The 21,945-nt window shown below is 38.0% G+C and overlaps 1 protein-coding gene across 4 annotated transcripts in view; it reads right to left on the bottom strand.

Moving 5' to 3' along the window:
• Window positions 1–6: 6 nt before the first annotated feature.
• Window positions 7–21,945, bottom strand: part of DCDC2 (doublecortin domain containing 2) — a 54,376-nt gene continuing 32,437 nt past the window's right edge. For 3 of the 4 annotated variants that reach the window (XM_010708295.2, XM_010708296.2, XM_010708297.2), the window contains 3 exons: window positions 12,556–12,656; window positions 2,883–3,230; window positions 7–1,597 (listed from right to left, as the gene is read on the bottom strand). In XM_010708295.2, the coding sequence (XP_010706597.1) occupies window positions 1,490–1,597; window positions 2,883–3,230; window positions 12,556–12,656 (557 nt within the window). In that variant the 3' untranslated portion in view covers window positions 7–1,489. The other variant, XM_019613704.1, reaches the window with a different exon arrangement.

The following is a 21,945-nucleotide window of genomic DNA, read 5'->3' as shown; positions in this document are numbered from 1 at the left end:
CATGCTGACTGCTGGTCTATGCACCTCTAAAGGAGTGGTGATGGAGCACTAGCCATTTTCCTTGGTGGGCTCTACAAGAAGTTTCAGAAGGTAGGCTGAGACGGAGCTTCCCTGTCTGGTTGGTAGAAAAGTGCAGATATTTCTATGAGTTTCAGTCACAGTAATTTTTCTACACTTCCTTCAAACAGTGCTTCAAGTTCAATTTGTTCCCGAATGTAATTTTGGTCTTAATAGCACGAAATCAACAAAAATGACATTTAATTTCTCATCGTCATAATTTACCAGCATTAACGATAGGGAAACTCACTATGTATTTTGTATAATTAATGAAATTATGCTCAGGGCTGGATTTCATGATCTACAAATAATTGCTATTACTAAGAGAGAACTGGTAAGAGTAATGGTGTTGGTGTCATTAAAAGAGCTAATACTGGGGATCAATGGCTTGTTTTCTAATGCAAATTAAGCCACAGCCTATCAGGAACCTGCTAAACCAAAAAGATGATAATAAGCTTTCAAGCATTAAGGCTATGTAAGGGATTATAAACACAACAACAGCTGCTGAATTTTACAGTAAACTAGTAATCTTATGTTAATGTGTTTCATATTAAAATGGCTCCACTGATAACAATGATTTCATGCTAATTTCAGTCTGAATCCGGGCCTCTTCATTTTTTTCCATTAATAAATTAGATTTCACTTGAACTGGAGTATAATCAAATTGATCTGCTCCGTGTCTGACCTGCTGCATACCTGTGCTTTATTCTTTTTTCACTATAATAACAATCCACTGCATGGTGAACTGGTGCAGAACAACCAACAAAACTTACTGTTGCAAGTGTGAATAAGCTGCAGCACTGCAGGCTGCCAACCTATCTTCACAATGCTAAAAAAAGTGCTATTTAAGAATGCAAACAAAAAAAAAGTTATTCCAATTAATATACTGAAAGCTACTATCCAGTAATATTGGGACTCATCTTATTTGCTACCCTTTAAGTGAGCAAAGCATTCTATTTCTATCTTAAAGTTACTCTTGGAAATAGAATATATCATGTGGAATTTCAATGGGAAAAACTACTTATGTTATCCTTAAAAGTCACAAATTATTTCTCTTTTCTAAATGAACATGCAAAGAAGTTCTGATATTTAACTTATTCACCCTTTTTCTTGACAACTGTCATTTGTATAGTTGACTCTGCTACTGATAACCATTTTATACCACAAAATAGTTTACTTCTAATGTTTCTAACATTACTATGTAGTAGTATTACATTTCTTCTCTCAAATTCCAGCAGAAATTTCACATCTTGTAAAAATAACTCAGTTTTATTTAGTAGATATTAAGGTTTATGTCCTGTTATTCTATATGCCATTATCATCTCAAGACTCAATATGTGTGTACTCAATCTATCTTTCCATTTTAAGCTATACATCATAAAATAACATGCTTGAAAGTATTTCATTTCCCACTGATTACATTTCCTTGTATCTATGCAACTGCAGCATAGCCATTGCTCTGGTCCTTTTTTTCACTTTCCTGTGGGCTAGTGATTGTCACCCTTGGATTTCTGGATGTTTTTTCATGATGGGAATCAACCTAGAAAAAAAGGATAGTTACCTGATGAAGTTAACAGTACCTAAGATTTCGCTTCATTTCAACAGTGTAATCATTTTGTACTACAAATTCCATGAGGAATTCTTAACACACACACACACACACACACACACACACACACACACACAGAGAGAGACACATAAAAAAATGTTTTCTGACAGTGATCAAATTAACATATTTGTTTAGCATTAGATTATACACCTTCCAAAGGAGAAAGCACTCAAATTAGAGGCTTTTCCCCCCCAGATGGTCAAACACCCAGTTACCCACATATCCTTTTAAAATGAATGCGCACTCACTTTCTCCATTGCCATAAATTACTTCAGCTTCTCTAAAAATAAAACAAACAAACAAAAAAATCCATTGCTAGGTCAAATATAAAATGAATATGGGAAGAAAAAAAAATGTTATGTTACTCAGTTCTTTTAACTTCCTTGAGAAATGTTTTCGTGTGTAATACAGGAACAGAAGAAAGCCTAGTTGCAAGGAAGTGAGAAACCATTCCCAGTGACCCCAGGAACAGAGGATGGGTCATTTTTCAGCAGTTCATAGGCAGAAAACATGCAATAATTTGTTCAGCTCCTAATACTCAAGAATACAGGTCTTCCTGGATCTGGAGCAAAAGACTCCGTTTTCTGTCTTCTGTTCATCTGACATTCAAGGCTCGATTCTGGGCTGCACACCTCCAACTAAGCTAACAGAATGTTAGCAGCTTCCCAGAATTAACAGGATATTTGATTTTAACCTGACTAAAGCACCTTGCTTTCAAGGCCTTATTCATTTCCATTGTTTGATCCTATTTCTTAGAAAAATAAATGAAACTTCCACATGGTAATAGCAAGTTCTCCTTATGAAATGCAACTTCTGCGAAAATCAATTCAGCAGAACAACAACAACAAACCAAGGTGCTGTGGTTTCTTCCTCCTCCGTCCTCTGTCCTAAGGATAACATGATGAGGAAGTGGTTTGCTTGATGAGTACATGATGAGGAATGGTTATGCTTTTCAGGAAATTGCAAGATTTCTTTTTTTGAGAGCTCAACATACTCAGGAAAGTAGGATATGCAGGTTCATCAAATAGTGAGAAACATCTGCTTTCTCAGTTGGAGGGCATATAATGTAATTAATGATGTTACCAATCTATGTGGATAAGAAAGCTTTTCCCACATATTCGGTTCTATTAAGGTCTCTCCGAGACTTATCTGGAGTGAGAAACTTATAGACTAGCTGACAAATGCAGAAAAACAAACTGAAAGAATAGATGCTTACCTGGTCCTGACTGCCAGAATAATCCTCTTTTACATCCTCTTCATGCTGGAGATCATCGTGGCTGTTCATATGCTCCATCAGCCTACCACTGTCTTTATTTATCTTGCCATTTAAATGGGTGAGCTCCTCTTCCTCTGCCTGGTCAACATTTTCTGTTTCTTCTGTTTTGTGTTCATAATTCCCATTTAATTTATTCTTATTTTCTCCTCTGTTACTTTTCGTAACAGTTTCCCCACTTTCCTCTCCATTTACTTCTGGATGTTCTTCCTTCTGTTTATATGCTTCCTCCTCTCCTCTGTCATCTTCTTCTTCTGCATTTTCTTCTTCATCTACAGTTTCTGCTGGCCTCTGAAAGGAAAAGCAGCAACATTACAAGGCATTTTTAAATTCTCCAAGGCAATTCTGAAACATGACAGACATCAAAATCATGATTACATCATTACTAGGGAGTAAGTATGCTAACATGAGCTTTATCTTCATGGAGAGAAAAATGATGCCCCTGTTGACACCTCATATTGAACTTTCATTCTGCACAAACGATGTGTTAATGAGATTTAGATGGATCACACCGGGTTAATCTATTTGACTACATTAAAACAACTGGAATGAGCTAGATTTAATTATCCCAGCAACAGATTTTTGCACCAGCTATTCCGAACTGTCTAATATTCCAGTATCTGGTACATATATTTTTTTCTATAAAATAAAATATTAATCTAAAATAGCATCGCTAGCCCACAAAGTGTTCTGAAGTCTTATCTATGAACCAGACCACACCATGCCAAATCAGTTTGGTCACAACTTGTCTTCTATGCATCCACAGAAAAGCAGCAAGAGAGATGAGACAGATAGACCCCTGATCACTTCCATAATGTCTCTTCCCAAAGACCTCTGTGTGGGTTTGTATAGTTAGGAATTTTTTGACGTTTAGTAATTAATTTTCCCTACATAATCAAATAATAATCAAATAATAAAATGTTGTCCCATGTTGAAGAAGACTAAGCAGAAAATCACTAGAGATAAAGCAGCATGATTTCGTGACAACCTGGGAGACTGATGCACATGCTGTCTATTTTTTGCCATTTGTCTTCCAGTTTCAACTTTCAAGGTTCACCTGGCTATTCAGTGAACCAATGCCCCTTCTGTCAAGATGACTTAAGCACTTGTGCTCAAGTTTGAATGAAAATAAAAAGTCCCATAGGAATGAAATTGTATCTGTCTCCCACACAGCCTCATCAGACTAAATCTAAAGCAAGTAATCTGAGAGCAAAAGATAGATTCTCTTATAATCAAATGTATTGAGAATTCTACTATCATGCTCCTTTAGGAGGCAGGTTTATCCTACAGCTTGTAAGCTCTGTCTCTTTTTCTCACTAACAGTTTCATTTCAAAAACAATTCTCTCATTTTCTTTGGCATATTAGTAAGAGCCACTTCAAGAATACCAGCAATTGATTGAAGCCTTTTGACAAGATACCCTGCTTTTGCTTTGATATTTATGTAGCAATATAAGACTATTTCACAAAGCCCATGCAAAATATTCCATTGACAGAGCATCAAAAAGGACAAGTTCTTTCACTGTAATAATCCACAGAATGACAAACTACTAGAAATATTACATGGTTATCTGACCGTATAAATAATGGCTCCTAAAGCTCTCTTTGAAGTACAATAGTTTCTGTATGATTTTTAGTTAAGCCTTTCTAACTATCTCTCAATATAAAACCAGCCCTGTTGCTTCTGAAATGAAAATTAAACAAGCCAAGACTTTACAGGCACTTTCAAAGAAGCTGCCATGCAAAGCAGACTTGAGCCAACTCGTATAACTATCAGCACGTAAGGACAGTGTGGAAAATGTAGATTTAGCCTACCGACTGATTCGCCACCTACTGATTTATTTGCAGTGCACAATGATAATTAGCAGCTTTGAGTTCTGACTCGGAGCAAGAGTGGACTGGACAAATTAAATGCATCACATACCCATATTTAAAAGTAAGCATTTTTGTTAAAGAAAACTGCTTGCTATGACATTACGAATAGTGGCTATATTTGTTAGACTTTACCCTGTCTAAAATAGACATAGGTGAAAAACAGTATATTGAACAATAGCCAGAATCCCACTGGAAGCTCATAGGGAGCTAACATCGTATCACATTCAAATTGCAAAATGGACAAAAATAAAATGTCACATTTACAGGTAAGAATTAGAAAGCAAAATGCTTTCTTTATTTAATCTTGTTTCAAGTTACAGTAGATTATGGACATGGAAGCAATGATCTTCTGCCCAATGGTCTGAAATACAGTATCATCCCCATTGCACGAGAAAACCTAGGTAGGTTTCAAAATGATGATGACCACACACAATGCATTTCAGAATGAGCTGTAGATTGAAGTCAAAACAGTTGGGAAGGAACTGAAGTCCAACCCACCCACCAAATTACACACTGGTCTTTACATAAAAACTGTGACACTTAGTAGTGAAATCTTGCTGATCTAATAATTTGAAGTACGCCGTCTTCTCTGAGAAATACTTGGCAAAAGTTATTTAATTTTCATATTTATGGAGACAGATTTTTTAATAGTCTTATATATACACATGTATATACAGGGAAGAAAACAGAAAAGGGGAGAAAGATTTTTATGGTCCAAAGCTTTTAAATACTGCAGATGCATAACTACCGTTCCAGTGATTTTAGTGAACCTGAGAAGGGAGCTAAAGAAAATATTAATATCTTTCTGGGACAGGGCTTAACTCAGGGACCCCTGGAGTCAATGAGAACCTTTTCACAGAATTTGACAGACTACAATAAACCATCTAGCCACTGCTACACCAAATGTCCATACATTTACATAAAATTACTTCAAATTGTGTTCTCACACTCTCATAAGTCACCTTCTAAACAGCAAGAATATTCAGAGCAAGAGCTTCTTCTATATGTAATGCTTTGGCTGCATGGCTAAGACAGATGTGGGAAGCTGCTCCTCTTTGCATCTGAGTTAGGCTTTGAGCCAACGTGCTCTCTCACAGGAAGTTATGCATTACAAGCTCTTCTGGGTGAAACACTGGCTGGATGGCCAGGCCCAAAGAATTGTGGTCAATGGAATTAAATCCAGCTGGTGGCCAGTCATGAACAGTGTCCCTCAGTGCTCGGTACTAGAGCTGCTTCTATTTAACATCTTTATTAACGATCTTGATGAGGGGATTGAGTGCACCCTCGGTAAGTTTGCAGACGACATCAAGTTGGGAGGGAGTGTTGATCTACCAAAGGGGAGAAAGGCACTACAGAGGGACCTGGATAGACTGGGCCACAATTAACCATATGAGTTTCAATAGGACCAAGTGTCGGGTCCTGCATTTTGGTCACAACAACCCCAGGCAACCCTACAGGCTTGCAGAGGAGTGGCTGGAAAGCTGCCTGATGGAAAGGGACCTTGGTTTGCTGATGGACATTCAGCTGAATATGAGCAGTGTGCCCATGTGGCCAAGTAGGCCAATGGCATCCTGGCGTGTATCAGGAATGGTGTGGTGAGCAGGACTAGTGAAGTCATCCTGCCTTGTACTCAGTACCAGTGAGGCCTCACCTCAAGTGCTGCATTCAGTTTTGGGCACCTCAGTACAGAAAGGACAGTGAGGTGCTGGAGCAGGTCCAAAGAAGGGCAACAAGGCTTGTGAAGGGCTTGGAGAATATGGCCTATGAGGACTGGGAACTGGGGCTGTTTAGTCTGGGGAAGAGAAGGCTGAGAGGAGACCTTATTGCTCTCTTCCAATATCTGAAAGATGCTCACAGCAAGAGCAGGGTTGGTCTCTTCTCATTGGTGACAGGATGAGAAGAAATGGCCTCAAGTTACACCAGGGTAAGTTCAGGTTGGATATCAGGAAACACTTCTTTACAGAAAGGGTTGTTAAGGTTGTTAAGCACTGGAATGGGCTCCCCAGGGAGGTGGTTGAGCCACCATCCCTGGATGCGTTTAAAAACCATTTGGATGTGGTGCTCAGGGCCATGATTTAGCGGAGGGTTGTTAGGGTAATATGTTTAGGTTGTGGTTGGACTCGATAATCATTAAGGTCTTTTCCAACCTGAGTAATTCTACAATTCTATGATTCTTGTAAACATACAGGCCATTTCAAGTAGAGGAAACTAGTCCTGGGTGACTGAGTCCTATTACCCTAAGTAAACAAACATGACTATCAAATGTACGTATCAACACATTAATGCGTCAGATTCCAGGATCACAATAGCAAGCAAACAGCACATCTAAAGTTTACATTGCAAGCATGCAGCTAGTTGTAGCCCAAAACAAGCAAATATGTATACACTGCAAGAGAGAATAAACATTCCTGTGTTACTTCAATGCTGCTGTTTTTTTTGTGTTATGGGCTCAGGACAACTTGAACCTGACTGCAGTAAACCTAGAACTGGAGAAATGTGAGATGATTATCTGCTTATTCCTTGAGGAAATTTTCATAGAGGTCTAAATGACTTACAGGAAAGGACACTTTATCATAGTCACTGAAAGACTAACATCATTCTTCCTGCAGTGAGAATTACTGATAATGAGGCTCGTATTTGTGACAGCAAGAAAATAGGGAGTACCATTCCTTCTTGTACAGCTGGCTACAACTTCCAAATGAAGGATCCATTGCAGTCACCTAGTTGAAGTTACTTTAGCTTCTGTAATTTCCTTTCAGATCATATTTTCATATTTCTAAGTACAATTCTTCACCTGCCATGGACAATCACTAAAAAGGCTAACTAAAAAAAAGAATTGCATATATTTATTCAAAGGTACAGTCAATCAAAAGCATATAGAACTGAAGCTGCACATCACAACTAACTGAAGCCAAGTTTCACTTTGTGTTTAAATAGTAACGATCAATTGATGATATTTTTAATCTTAGCAATACCAGAGCGTTTAAAAAAAGGGAGATGTATTCTAGTTATACTCATCACGCTATAATTCATTAGGAGCCACAGTACCAATTGCCATCATCATTCAAATGGAGTAAGTAAGGAAATTTTTAGAAGCATTTGACTTCTCAACCTCTAAGGATGCTAATGCATTCTCTCAGTGGGCTTGTACACGATCGATACTAGAATACTAAAAAATGCAGTAACACAAATCATTTAAGACTAATTGTTTTATATCATTAATGTAAAACATAATTTTCCTTTACTGAAACCATTTGGAAATATTTACTTGGCTAACAGGCACAACAGACAAACAATGAGGTAGGCAACAAAAAGCTTAAGGGTCACAATACCAGCATGAATACACCTCATGAATGTAGTATCAGGAGTGTGCAAAGCCAATTGCACTGATCAGCTCCAGAACAGAGCTGCCCTTCTTCCAAGGGAGTCAGGAATGCTTTGGAGCTGCACAGCATAGATTCTAAAATGAAAACGTTTTGTTCCTGAACCAGATAAGGTTGCTAAGTGACAAGTGTCCTCTTCTACATCATTTACGAAACTCAAGTATTTAAAAGCAAGCAAATGAATAGTTGAGGGTTCATCAGTCCTACATTTTACACATAATGAATGTGCTGTTGTTTCTGGGTACAAAAAAATACAATAAAGAGCCTTAAACTCCAACATCTTTATGGCTCAGATATTTTACTTTAATGAAAGAAATGAAGACCTGAACCCACAGAGTATAATTTTTCATAAGATCATAGCTCCCAAAAGTACAACCAAAGTTACTTAGAAGTCAATGTAACTTCAAGCACAGTAAAAAACTTTTCAAAATCCATTCCTCAGTTTCATTGCGTGGCAACTGGAAGTGTGCATAAATCCCTAATCACAAGAAAGCCATGGCATAGAAGAAAACACCTGATCAGATATTTTCTAAGACATACCTAAGTAAAATACTCTTCACACATTTCACTGACAGTTATGTATAATTTTCCCATAAGAACATTTTCCAAGAGTACATTAATATCTGCCCAAGCTTCACAAATACCTCCTATAAACAGTGAGAAGATTTATAAGCTTTTTGAAAGAAGCCCTATAAGCTTGCAGATATACGTAAAATTTTTTCCCCCCCCACAAACAGTCTCTTCTACAGTGAATGAAAAACGTCTTAGAAGTTAAGCAATTTAAAAAATTGCCTGTTCTAGAATTCCTAGACTTTTTAAAGACAGGTGCACGTAGAGAGAAAACTTTTTTCAAAGTGCTATCAGCACCAATTTTACAATGGAACAGTGCTTGCAGTCTTCACTACAAAGAACCCAGGCCCTCCAACAGTTGACTGTACAGGTCTGTAAAGATCAGGTCTTGTTACCATAGCTTCAGAAGTCAGTTATCTGATGGAAAAAGCTAGGGAAGATCTCTATCCTCATTCTGAGTTGCAAGTAACCAGATAGAGTAAGCTGTCATATCGGACACAGACAATTAAAAAAAATTAAGCGTAAAGCAAGGGAGTGTAGAATTAAGACATTTCCCTGTGTGTTTTATCTGCTGGCACTTAGGACCTAGAAAATTTAAATTACACCTGTATCACTTGTAGCAAAACTTGAGCATATTAGAAGTTTTGTTCCTATTCTTTCCAAATGTCATTTTGAAATCTTTATGGTTGTAGTGCAAAATATTTCCCCGTGAAAAGCTCCAGTGTTTTTAATCAAGGAATATATCTTCAAGCAGTCAGCCTGTTTTAATGTTTAATCAATGCAAAGTCCAACATTTTGCTTTCAGCAGCAGGAATATTAGTGTTTTGTTCTGTTCATGGAGGTGAATCTTGGGTCTCTAAAGCAAAACGTATACCCCACAATGAAAATCGTAAATGAAAGGTGCAGATTTTCTGCTACTGATGAACTCTCCCTAGAGAGAGAACACCAAAAGGGACACCCTCAATTTCACATCACTTCACAGCCCAGGAAATTGAGAATAACGAGTGGCATCAGGAATCAGTGGATATGTTTGGAATAATGGAAAGTACAAGGGTAGAGAAAGAACCCAAAGCGTGAACATCTACAACAGCCCCTGAAGTCAGTGCTCATTAGACAGATTTAACATTCAGTGATTTTTACAAATACACACAGAAGGAGATTGGATGATGAATCTGGAGGTAGAAAAAAAAAAAAAAAAAACAAACAACAATTCAGATTCATTCAACATCATTTAGATCTTAATAATCAGTATCACATCCCCCAAAGCAAAGAAGACTGGCACAGCAACATGTCTGAATTCTTTGAAGGCATCATGCACTGGACAACTTCATATCTCATAACTCTCATATTTACTGCACCTCCCAAGGGTTTATTGTGAGAGAACACATGGAAACTGATAAATCAATGGAAACTTCCAGTGTTATTTCAATATCACTGCTACCAAATGCTTCTTCTGTATTTCATAACTTACATAAATAAAGTAGTAGTTTGTTCCAAAACTGTATTAGTTGGAAAAGTTTCTCTTTCAGAGAAAGCTACTTTGAATATATCTATATTATGAACAGCAAACTCAATGTAATATATTTAATCAGCATTTGAAATGTGAAACTTATATTGTTTCCTCCCTCCTTATCAAGAGGTGCAGTAGAACTACACTGTTCCCTTACTATTTGCAAGTTGGTTTCAGAGTCTGTCATCAGACCCCATGGATGCTGCCACCAGGAGGTAAATAACGAACTTGGAGTATGTTTGCATGTCAAAAAAAATGAAACTATCCCTTTTTTATTCAGAAGCTGAAGTCTTGGTACAGAACACAGAACAGAAGGATATGGTTTGGGTTTAGGCAAAACACTTTTTTTTTTTCCCCCCTCTTTGATGTTCAGTTACAACTGTCAACTTGTCTGAATATAGCAATTCCTGTTCTTTTAAAGCATTCCCAACTGACAAACAGCATTTTACAGAACAGGACACATAAGCAGGTGTCTAGCCAGTCTTACACTAACTTTAGTTAATGGCTAAACTGGCATTTGTTCAACTGTGTACTTTAAATTGCAAGACAGGGAAGGTGCATAGAAAAAAACCCAACAACTAAGCTCTCTTTTCACCACCTAATTTATGTGGCTGATGGAAATGATAGCGTATCAGAGCTATCAGCACTGCAGTGAAAGCTGGTGTGTAAATATTTATGCATTATGCAAGATAGTAGTGCCCTGCCTGCCTGTCCTTTTCCATACTTCTAGCACATAACACATAAGATACTGCAGTTCAGATAAGGAAAAAAAAGCTATAAATCTTTTACATCACAGAGCTGAAAAGGATTTAAAATGTTAATTAATAAGAACATGAACTTGCAAAATGCTAAATGTTTTTAAAGGTTGAGTAATCTCAGTTGTCTGGGAATAAAAAAAATACTCAGTGCTATTAAGAAAGATCTGGCTTCTTGCCAGATTACCTTGGAAACATCAAGTTTTAAAATGGGAAATAAACCATGACCTGAATTCTCAAACAATTTTGGTGCTTTGTTTTGTTTTTCTGTATTTTTTTTTTTAAATTCAGATTATTAATAGTATACATGTCTGAATTTTGCTTTTTTCACATATGCATATTTCCCTGTGAAAGCAGCCCAGGTAGCAAAAAAAATCAGTAGCAACTCAAAAATATTTCCATGTGTGGACTCCACGTGGGACTCAGCACATGAGTTTAGAGACATCAAACAAATCCCCAGCATTGCAAGATTATGGGCACAAGGGATGCTCACTGGCAGCTGTATGAACAGCAGCTGCTCTCACCAAATACAGAAGTGGCAGTGCGCTGTTAGCTGTTTTCCTGTCTCTAGTAAGAGTCACCATTCTGCAACTGTGGTAAACTGTCAAGAGTGGTTGCAGAGAGAGCAGAGCTCTAATGCCTGCCATAGTATCCCTGTGGAGAAGTACAGTTGCCATCCCCAGGCTCGAGTTTCGTAAGAATTGCTGTCAGTCTAAAAATCTAAGACCTGACAACCCAATATGTGCTATTAAATGCTTCGTGTTACTCCCAAGGAAAGCTTTATGCACCTTCAGAGGCTGATGAACAGGCTAATTATTTCCTAATTTGATAATTGCACAGTCAGGACTAGGGCAGCACGTACTAAGAAACATAAGAAATACAGACTGAGATGACAGGTGGTATGTTCTCCCCCATTTTCAGTACTACAGGTACAACCCAACACAAAATAATTATCACAGCACCCCATAAGGACAACCACAATTAACAGGGGTGATGCCCTGATGGTGCTTAGCACACAACACTCTGAGGCCAAGGTAGATATTCTTTGTGCAAAGAGAGAACTTAGCATTCCTTATGTCAGGAATCAGAACAGTCTTGATGAAAAAAAATCTGGCTAATTAAGTACCTAATTTTTTTTTTTTTTTGCCAACAGAAGACTGTACTGGTAGCTTGGACAAAAATCTGACAAATCCAGGCATGTTTTTGGTTCAGGACTGCAGGAATTCTGACCTTGGTTCTTATATTATTCCACCAATACAAATGGACTACAATCTGCTCAGTAAGTAGTTGAGATTCCCTGAGGCCTTTTAAGAGTTCTCAGATCAGTTCTAAAGCTGATGTACAATAAAAAGGCAACTGAAAGAAAAAGAAAGATTTGCTCAAGTTCCCATAAATAAAGCTGCACTGGTGAGCAGGTATAATCAATTTGCAAAGAAATTTCTTGTGCTCCTGAAAGAAATTGAGTGAAGAACACACACAACCAGTGAGGAAAGAAAGAAAACTTTGTTTAAAGTTCGAACAATACCTGGTCCAATGGAACTTCTACACGAGTGTCTTCATCTTCTTGAACTTCAGCTGCCCCCCACACTTCGGATCGTTTTTCTCTAGCTCTGTAAATCCCTTCACCTGCAATGGGAAAAAGAGTAGAAATAAGTGAGGTCCAATTGCGACTCTGTGTGGCAGAACTACTGAAGTGCACTCAATGTTGCATTTGAGAGTAGGTTTCTGAGCACAGACTCACCATTCCTTTCGGCAAAGTTTTCAACCTTCCATTATTCTCAATTTGTTTTCCTTTAACAACAAATAGAATGCTACACCACTGGGAGAAGGAAAAGGAAATAGAGAGAACGAACAAAGCCCCGGACCCCAATTCCTTCAGATTTAGGAAGGGTTTGGAGCAATTACAATAACATTCTATTGCTTCTAGAGTCAATGACATCACCCTCTTGGATTTAACATAGTAACCCTTACACATCTAGAAGAATCCCAGGCACCAAATCCATAACACTTTGAACCGGGACTGAAGCAAAACAAGGAAGAGCTCAGAAATTAAAAACACAAGGGTTAATTTAAATCACTTTCTCCATCTGTCTAGGAACAAGAAATGTGTATGCTGTCATGTTCATATCCAGCGTAATAAGTAACCATAAGAATAAACAGGAAAACTTGCACTTCATTGAATTGCTGTATAATTCCTCATAAAAGGATGTGAGCTTGATAACATCAAACCAACATGCAAACCGTTCTCTGTTGCTGAACACTGGGAAGGAGGAAACAACCTATAAGAAAACAAGTGTTGAAGGAGACTTACAGAAGTGTAGATAATGAGTCGCATAAAAATAAGCACTGCCTTCTCTGGAAATTAGTTTTCCAGTTTCTTTTTCACTGTTATGAAAAGGGAAAAATTAATCCTTGGAACAAAATTCAGAGATAGAAATATCACTGAAAACAGTCACTGACCATAGCATCAGAAAGCAAAGATATTGTCAGAAATATCCACAACTTCATTCCATACTGGTAGTGCTGGCTGCAGATTATGGGAAGAGATTTTGTGATGGACAGAACAGCCTGGGTAGCTGGGAGTCAGTTCTGCTGGAACTTCTTTGCCCAGCCCATACTTGTACTCTGAAAGCACCAGTGTGCAGCATACTACAATGTTCTTAGTATTACAGGTTGGATTCTTATCCTAAGCATCTTGAAAAGATCCTTCTTCCTACTGTCATAATCAATAGAGAAATAAGTATTTTCTTCATTTCTTTCTTTTCTTTTTTTTTTCTTTTTTGGAGGGATAATTAAAAATAATTCACCTACTATTCTATGTTTGATCAGAGACAACAAAGAACATCTCATATTTGGTGGTAGCATGGTAAACCTTCGACTATCTACATGCATGTGTTTCATTACCCTTTGCAGATGTCCAGAGAAGTAACAAAACACATGTGAATCAGTGATGCACTGATAACAATGTCCAGAAAAGAAACAAAATGCACGTGATATCATTACAAGCGATCCATACATTTCACATTTTCATTTTTGTGAGCTCTCTAGGAGGCAAAGTTCTGTTGTTCTTACCTTATATTATAGAAAGATTATCCTGGGTGCCATTGAAAAAATGCTTAAAGAATAACAAAATCATTGGGCCCATCCAATACGGATTCAGGAAAGAAAAGTCCTGTCTCAGTAATCTGAAATCTTTCATGTTAAGATAGCCTGCTTAGTGCATGCAGAGAAGATGGTGGATGTGGTTTGTCTGGATTTCAGTAAGACTTTTGATACTGTCCTTTACAGAATCCTTCTGGACATATTTTCTAATTGTGAGATGAAGAGGTGCATGGTACACTGAGTGAAGAACTGATTGATTGGTATAGTTTGAAGAGTTGTTGGCAGCCAGCTACTAATAGAGTATTCCAGGGCTTAAGCTTGTGGCCAGTTCTGGTCAACAACTTTTCCAACTACCTGGACGCAGGAGTGGAACGCATCCTTAGTAAACTTGCTGACAATTTAAACCAGGAGGTGCTGTTAACTGTCTTGAAAGATGAGAAGCTTTGCAGAGGAGCTAGGCAGAATGGAGCACTGACCTATCAGTAACAGGTTGAAATTGAACAAGAACAAATACCAGGTTCTGTACCTGGATGGAGCCATACTGGTCAAAGGCACAGACGGAGATGAATGGCTGAAGAGCAGCTCAGCAGAGGGATTAGGGGGTACAAGTGACAACAGGCTCTGTGTGAGCCAGCTGTGTGCCTGGCAGCCAAGGGGCAAACCTTAACACTGCGTATACAGTATAAAAGGAGAGTTAAGCTCCTTGAAAGCATCCAGAGGAGGAATCAAAGGTAAAAACAGGGCTGGCAGGTGTGTCCTGCAAGGAAAAGATGGCCATAATTAAAAGATGCTTGTTGAAGAGTCCTACAGAATCTTCTGTCACCTCTCCAGGACACCAAAGTCTTGCATGGAGAACACTCTAAAATAATTCTTGCTTTTTAACAGGGCTGCTGGTGGAAGATGCTAAAACTGAATTGAACGCTGCAATGGAAGAGAACAGCATCAGAGAAATTACAAGATCTTCAAGGACAGTGTTTCCAGGTGAAGTGAGAAATCAGATCATTTTCAAAACAGCTGTGGTCTCCAGGAAAAACAGTAGTTAAAAGACCATTTTTCAAATCCATTCAACAGAAGATATCAGTAGTTAGTTTCAGAAAAGGAAAAAAAAAAGTCTGAGGATCTAAGAAAATCATTACTGAAAGAACTGAATTATTTATCTCTGTGCAAACATTAGAGTATAGAAGAAAAACATCCAAAACATATGTACCATCAATAACAAGGGAAGGAGAAAAAAGTTCTTGGGTCTGAATTGCATCAAAACAAGTGAAGAAAAATGACATTAGCTGAAAAGCAGGAAAGTTTAAGAGTGGAACAAGTCCAAAATCCTAAAGAAAATGACAAGAATTTAATTAGGCATACATTAGAACACATTTGTCTTGTATTTTTGTATTAGAAGTGAAAATAAATAGAAATTTGTAGAATAATATATAAACATTTAATGCGATTAAAGGCAGCATCAAGAAAATATCTTCAAAAAATAAACATTGTTAACACTGCTACTCTGTATCAGACAAATATTTACACTTTTTGCATGCAAATTAAAAAAAAACGTGGAGGCAGGCAGCTAATGAAAGGCCAACGTATTCCCTGCTCCTGTGTTTCTGTGCAAGATCTTGTCAGCAGCAGTTTGCAGACCTCATTAATCACTATTACCCATGCCATGAGTTATTCAGGTCCTCACAAGCAAATATATTATGTGGGGTATTTTTTGCATCGTTTTATAAGCAATATTTCAGAAATGCTTTGTGGTTTAGGAAAAAGTTCAGCAAAAAAAAAAAAATCTTACTGATGCAATCTTTCGTATCCCTGTCTCCAAATCATCAGTCAGTTTCTACACACTACTCTAAGGGAAAGAAAAACAAGACATTTCATGCAATTTATAGTGGTTTCCAAAATAACAGTTTTGTAAGTCTTCATTCTATAGTGTTATGAACTGACATTGCAATCTCTACTAACAGAGTACTGTATGTCACTAAAAAGAGAACTCCCAGCACTTCCATTAGATGAAACATTCATGTCTACCCAAAATAGTTCCTAAAGTATTGTAGATTAGACACACTCCTCATGCAAGAGCGAGTTCTGACTTACCATGCCCCAAACTAACGAGAAATGTCTAAGATAGAGATGGACACTGTCAGTGTCCTGGACACATTGAGGCAAAAAAGCTCTAAGTAGTGGTAGGAATAGAAGATAGGTCCACACCTTACAGTCAAGTTGTGGTACTCTATCACTCTGCTCCAAGTTGAGTAGAAGATGACAGTAGCAAAGGACTAAAGGACACTATAAGATCCAAAATGTCACTGTACTGCTTTGCCTGCTAGCAAGTACAAGTCAGAGGGCTTATTTCCAGCTATGTTCTTGGTTCTCCATGCCACACTAAACACTGCTTCACTCAAAAGGTGGAGCAAAATTTTACTGAAAGGCTCCTGATCTTCTATAAGGATATTTTTCATTCTATCTGGACATGGTCCTGGGAAACCTGTTCTACATGTCCCTAATTGAACAGGGCAATTAGATCAGATGACTTGTGGAGGCTTCTGCCAGCCTCAAGCATTCTGTAATTCTGTGTCCAGACAACCAGAAAATATTGAAATTTTTAAGGTTTTGCCACTGTGTAAAAACAGACCACCTTGAGTCATTAATTATCTTTGTTTTTGTTTCATGTAGAGTAAAGTATCTTAAACATACAACAGTGTCATCTCCTATTAGCTGATTATTTTAAAGCAGGGTCCTGTTCAGCAATTCAGGATAGGAGAAAGAAGGATCCACAGAAGGGCACAGAATGGATCACAAGAAGAAAAAAGAAGAGCAGTCTAATGGAGAGAGGAGATTTGCAGAGGCTAATGGAAGTTCTTGGAGTATTGTTTTTGGCTTCAAGCTGGAGGAAGTGAACAAAAACTTTAATTGCAAGTGCTTTTCTATGGAGCTTCTTCAACGGTTCCACTTTACCTCTTCTTCAGCTTCATAATTAGGAAGAAAGACCTATGGAATTTTAAGAGAATCTAGACTGCTTCAAGCTCTGAATTCCCCAAAGCCTTGTGACCATTACTGGGAAAGGGAACACCAGGAGCTTGATAATGGCTCTACCTCAAGAGATGTGGCTAATGCTAAAGAAAAAAAAACCCAACAGTGAGCCAACTCAAGCTACCCTAAGTCAGATGATAGGACTGTTAAAATGCTGATGCCTACTGTATTTTTCTTTAAGCAGGAAAATAAAGCAAAAACAACAGAAGGTACAAGCTCTAACAGCCAAGGATCTTTGCATTTAGATTCTTTTCCTGTCCTGTCCCCCTACCCATGTCAGCTATGCTGGCTTTGCAGCACCTGAGAATTCAATTATATGAAAGAGAGCCCACCACTGACTGATCAGGAAAGTTTATTATTCACATATCTGCCTAACCCCTTGGGAAGCACGCAACAGATTAATCTGCTATGGCAAAACTGAAATCTCCAAAACATTTTGGCTAACACCACTTTGTGATATATGCTATCAGTTGTCTAAATACATAGACATCCACTGTATTCAGTTCAGTATGTACAGAAAGAAACAATGAATTGATGCACATATAACTTGAGCAAACCTTTGTGCCACATGTCACTCATTATTTCAGCTGAGTTTTTTGTACCCTCTAACAGGAAAATTTGATTTATTAAATAGTAATTAAATTATACATTGAACTAACTCATAAGTAATCTATATGTTTTAAATAATTAAACATAGAAATTAATGGCTCTTATGTAAATTCCTTACCTAACCAGAATAATCTCTAAAACATTTATTGCAGCACAAATTATTTATATACTCACTGCATTACAAATTTGAAACTGATTGAAGAAGATATTAAAAAAAAAAAAAATCACTGTAACAATAGCCTGCCCTGAATATTTTATGTAAATCAGAAGTGCTTACTAACTGCATGCTCTATGTATAAGCAAGAAAGTTTATGTGATTGTTAAAAAAAAATAATAATAATTAATGTGACTTTCCACAAGGACTGCCTCATAAAAATGTTGCTAAATTAAAAACAAGTCTTAAAAATATATCTGTGGCTCTTTAAATTGAATTGATTGATATTAGGAACAGAGAGGACATATGCCTTCATAATAATAATAATAATAATAATAATAATAAAAAAGAAGAAGGGAACAAAATTCTTTTGAAGTATCACTGTCTCTAACAAAATACTGTCACTCTGGTGACAGGCTTGTATGTGCGTGCCTGTGACTTCTGCCATCAGTAAAAAAGAACTAAAAAGAAACTGGAAGCAATATACACATGATACTAGTGAGACAATGAAAAATTGTTTTTCTTCACCTGATACTATCGCAGCTGCAAGCTTCAAAGAATCTATTTTTTCCTATGCAGGAAAAACCCCATTTCTAAGGGGATATCACACTATTACCAATTGCTAGCATCTGAATATCATAACAGAGTCTACAAAAGGTACTCCTAGAGCTTTAATGCTTATGATGCAGTCCCATTTACTGATAGAAAGTGTGGTAATGGTAAAGCAAAGGAAAAGCTGCCTTAGTCAGTGTAATGCTAGAACGGGATGGAAAGCATCACAATAATAGCAAGATGGTAAAGTCTTTGGCTGCAGCACATGAGAATAAGCCCCAAAAGCTACAGCCTCAGAAACAAAGGAAAAGAGCTGCTTACCTTTAGAAGGCCTCAGGTAAGCAGGAATCTTCAGCAAGAGACACCCCCTGCCTCCATGGCCAACCTTTAAATGAGGTCTGGGAAGGAGTAGATCCTGGCTCCACCCCTTCCACTCACTCATGTGCACTGCTTGCACCTGAGCTCCCCTGGGTGGGCCTGCCTTCCCACCAGGTGCTCCATCACTGCTTCAGGCTGTGACAGCATTTCTGCTACAGCTTTAACAACTCATTCCTCTTTATACAAATACAGAAAATAAAGAAATTGTGTGTCATAGTATAAGGCTTTTTCTTCCTTTTCCCTACTTTGATTGTTAACCTCATCTATTCTCTTTGTTTCTAAGCACTTAATTTATTCATTTATTTAAAGGACACATCATTATGGTCCTTTACATTTTGAAATTGATAAAGCAACTACTGCTTAGCACCAGCCTTTTGAATTCTGACTTCAATCTTAAAGTCAACATTCTCCCGAGCATGGCTTATACTGTACAAAGCAAATGCAAAGCCCTGAAAAGTCTATCCTATTCCAGCCACTCCAAGTGGAGCGTTCAGTAAACCTATATTCCACCCCTCAGTGAGTTAAGCAGCATGGCTTACCTATTTTATCTCCTGTCGTGCAAATAATTAGCCTCCAGACCCTGTAAAATCTCTGCAAATAAGAAACAGAATGACCTCTCTTTCCTCAGCACAGTTATTATCTGCATTGGCAGCAAAGCAGCAATGATCAGACCTATTCATCCTTGTTTAACTAAAGATAGCTCTTATACCAGCAAGGCTCTCAGCTGAGCAACATGAACAGTAACAGTTCTAGCCCACAGTGCACAGTTGATATTCAGCAGTCCAGATGTATACTCTTTGAAAAGTTCAGAATTTTACTGAAAGAAGTTTAGAGAATGATACCCCAAGCAGATGCCATACCTGATGTTCTATGCAGATTTCCTCTTAAAACTGAGTTAAAGATTAGGGGAAGGTGTTCTTCTATCCCCTGGCATCTAGTGAAGGGATGAGTGGAAATGGCACAAAGCCACACTAGAGCTCAGACCAGATACCTGAAAGGGTATTCAGACACTGGAACAGGCTTCCTAGAGAGATGATTTATGCCCTATGATTGTTTTTGTATAAAAAGCATTTGGATAATGCTCTTAATGATGTTACTTTAAATTTGAGTCATCCCCATCAATGATCTTTGTGGGTCCTTGGAACTAAATGATCTTTAAGGTCCCTTCCCACCCAAGACATTCTACAACTCTGATTCTATTCTTGTTTCATAGTTGTAGCACAGCATTCACATTAGCTTCTAACAAATACTTAAACTGCAAAACTACATCATTCTTTGCCCTTGTGAGTTCTTGCCTCACTTTCATTATTTTAATACAAAACACCCAGCAATTGTGCAGAAAATTACTTTCACTTTAAAAACTCAAAATCCATAAATCAACCACTAAGTGTACAAACAACAGCTTTTTTTAAGGGCTTTGGAACACACATTTAATGGATAAGTTAAAAAGAATAAAACTGTATTAATCAGAAGAAAGTTATATTTCACACACAAATAATGACTTGGAGCTATAAAAGAAAGGTACAAAGCTATGAATTATGACTTCTGTAAAATAAAAAAAAAACAAAACCTTTTTAAGCTTGGAAGTTACTCTATAGAGAAATCTGGCATACAGCTGATGCAGCCTCTTGGCCAGACCACTCTTCAAAATCACAGCACATGTCACTACCTATTGCAAAGTTACACATTGTTGAGTAAAAAAGGAGGATAAAACAGCCAAAAGTGGACAGCACGTCCCTCTTTGCTCCCAGCCTGATCAAAGAAGGATAACCAGATAGAGAGGTAAACTAGAAGAGGTTTTGTCTTTCTTTTCATCCCCTATTCATCAATTCCACCAGAGCTTTGGCAATACAAGCATTTCTACAGCTGCTCGGTGACATACACTCAGCCCCACAAATGGAATTTCAGAAGTAGTATCCACTTAGGAAGGCTGAAGTAGCTCCTGTTACACATCTCTCCTCGTTGCTCTTCACTGACAGTAGAATATATCTAGGCCCAAGCAACTGTTCAAAGTCAAACAGAAAAGCTGGGACAGAAATGAGAATTGAACTCATTTCCAGCATCCTGGTGAAGCAGCGTGAGACAGAAAGGACTACTTGGTGAAAGCCCAAGAAACAGCATGTAAAGAAAACAGAATAAGTCAGACAAAATGAAGGAAGAGCCATGTAGACCCAAGAAGGAAGAAGAAGTGTCAGAAGATAACTGGAAAAAGAGTGGAAAGTCTAGATGGAAGAACAATGAAAGGTAACAAAGAGTAGGAGGGTAAGAGGAAGGGAACAAAGCAAGGTAGATGGAGAATGCTGCAGAGGTCATCCTGATAAAGAGAGAAAGAGTGGCAACAGTTCAGTCACAAAAGCTGCCATGGGTGCTACAGAACACCTTATAGTATGTGGGAAGTCAGCCTGTTTTCCCAAGTAAATAGCTAGGACAAGAGGTAATGACTTTGCACCAGGAGAGGTTCAGTTGTATATTAGGAAAAAAATTCTTCTCAGAAACAGTGGTGAGTGGAACAGGCTGCCCAGGGAGGTGGTTGTCACCATGTCTGGAGAGTTTCAATAAAACAGTGGATGTTGCACTGAGTGACATGGTTTAGTGGGCATGGTGGTGATGGTGATGGTTGGACTACATGATCTTAGTTAATTCTTCTTCCTTTTTGATTGGAAAATCAAGATTGTGGAGTCTCATCCTTGGAGATCACCAGCAGCCACCTGGAAGGACATGGACCTGGACACCCTGCTCTGGATGTCCTTGCTGGATAAGGGGTTGAACCATATGGACCCAGAGGTTCCTTCCAACCTCAGCCATTCTGTGATTCTGTGATACCACTAAATATGCAACCTTGTGAGCCTGATCTGATATGTATAAGAATGCATATATTCCAAAGAACACTTCAAATGTTGTGATAAATAAATGATCCTCACATTTGTTCTGGGATTTTTTGTTTGTTTGTTTCTTTTTCAAGGAGGTGGCAAGTACATTCAGATGGCTCTGGCAGATGTTCAGGTAGGTTAAAGCCAAAGAGCCTCTTAGGGCAAGAACAACAGGCTGTGTGACAGACACATTAGATCAAATGGATATGAAAATATTTTCTGTGTT

This window comes from Meleagris gallopavo, chromosome 3 (assembly GCF_000146605.3).
Source record: "Meleagris gallopavo isolate NT-WF06-2002-E0010 breed Aviagen turkey brand Nicholas breeding stock chromosome 3, Turkey_5.1, whole genome shotgun sequence".
Classification (NCBI taxonomy): domain Eukaryota; kingdom Metazoa; phylum Chordata; class Aves; order Galliformes; family Phasianidae; genus Meleagris; species Meleagris gallopavo.
This window is presented reverse-complemented; position numbering and strand designations above follow the sequence as displayed.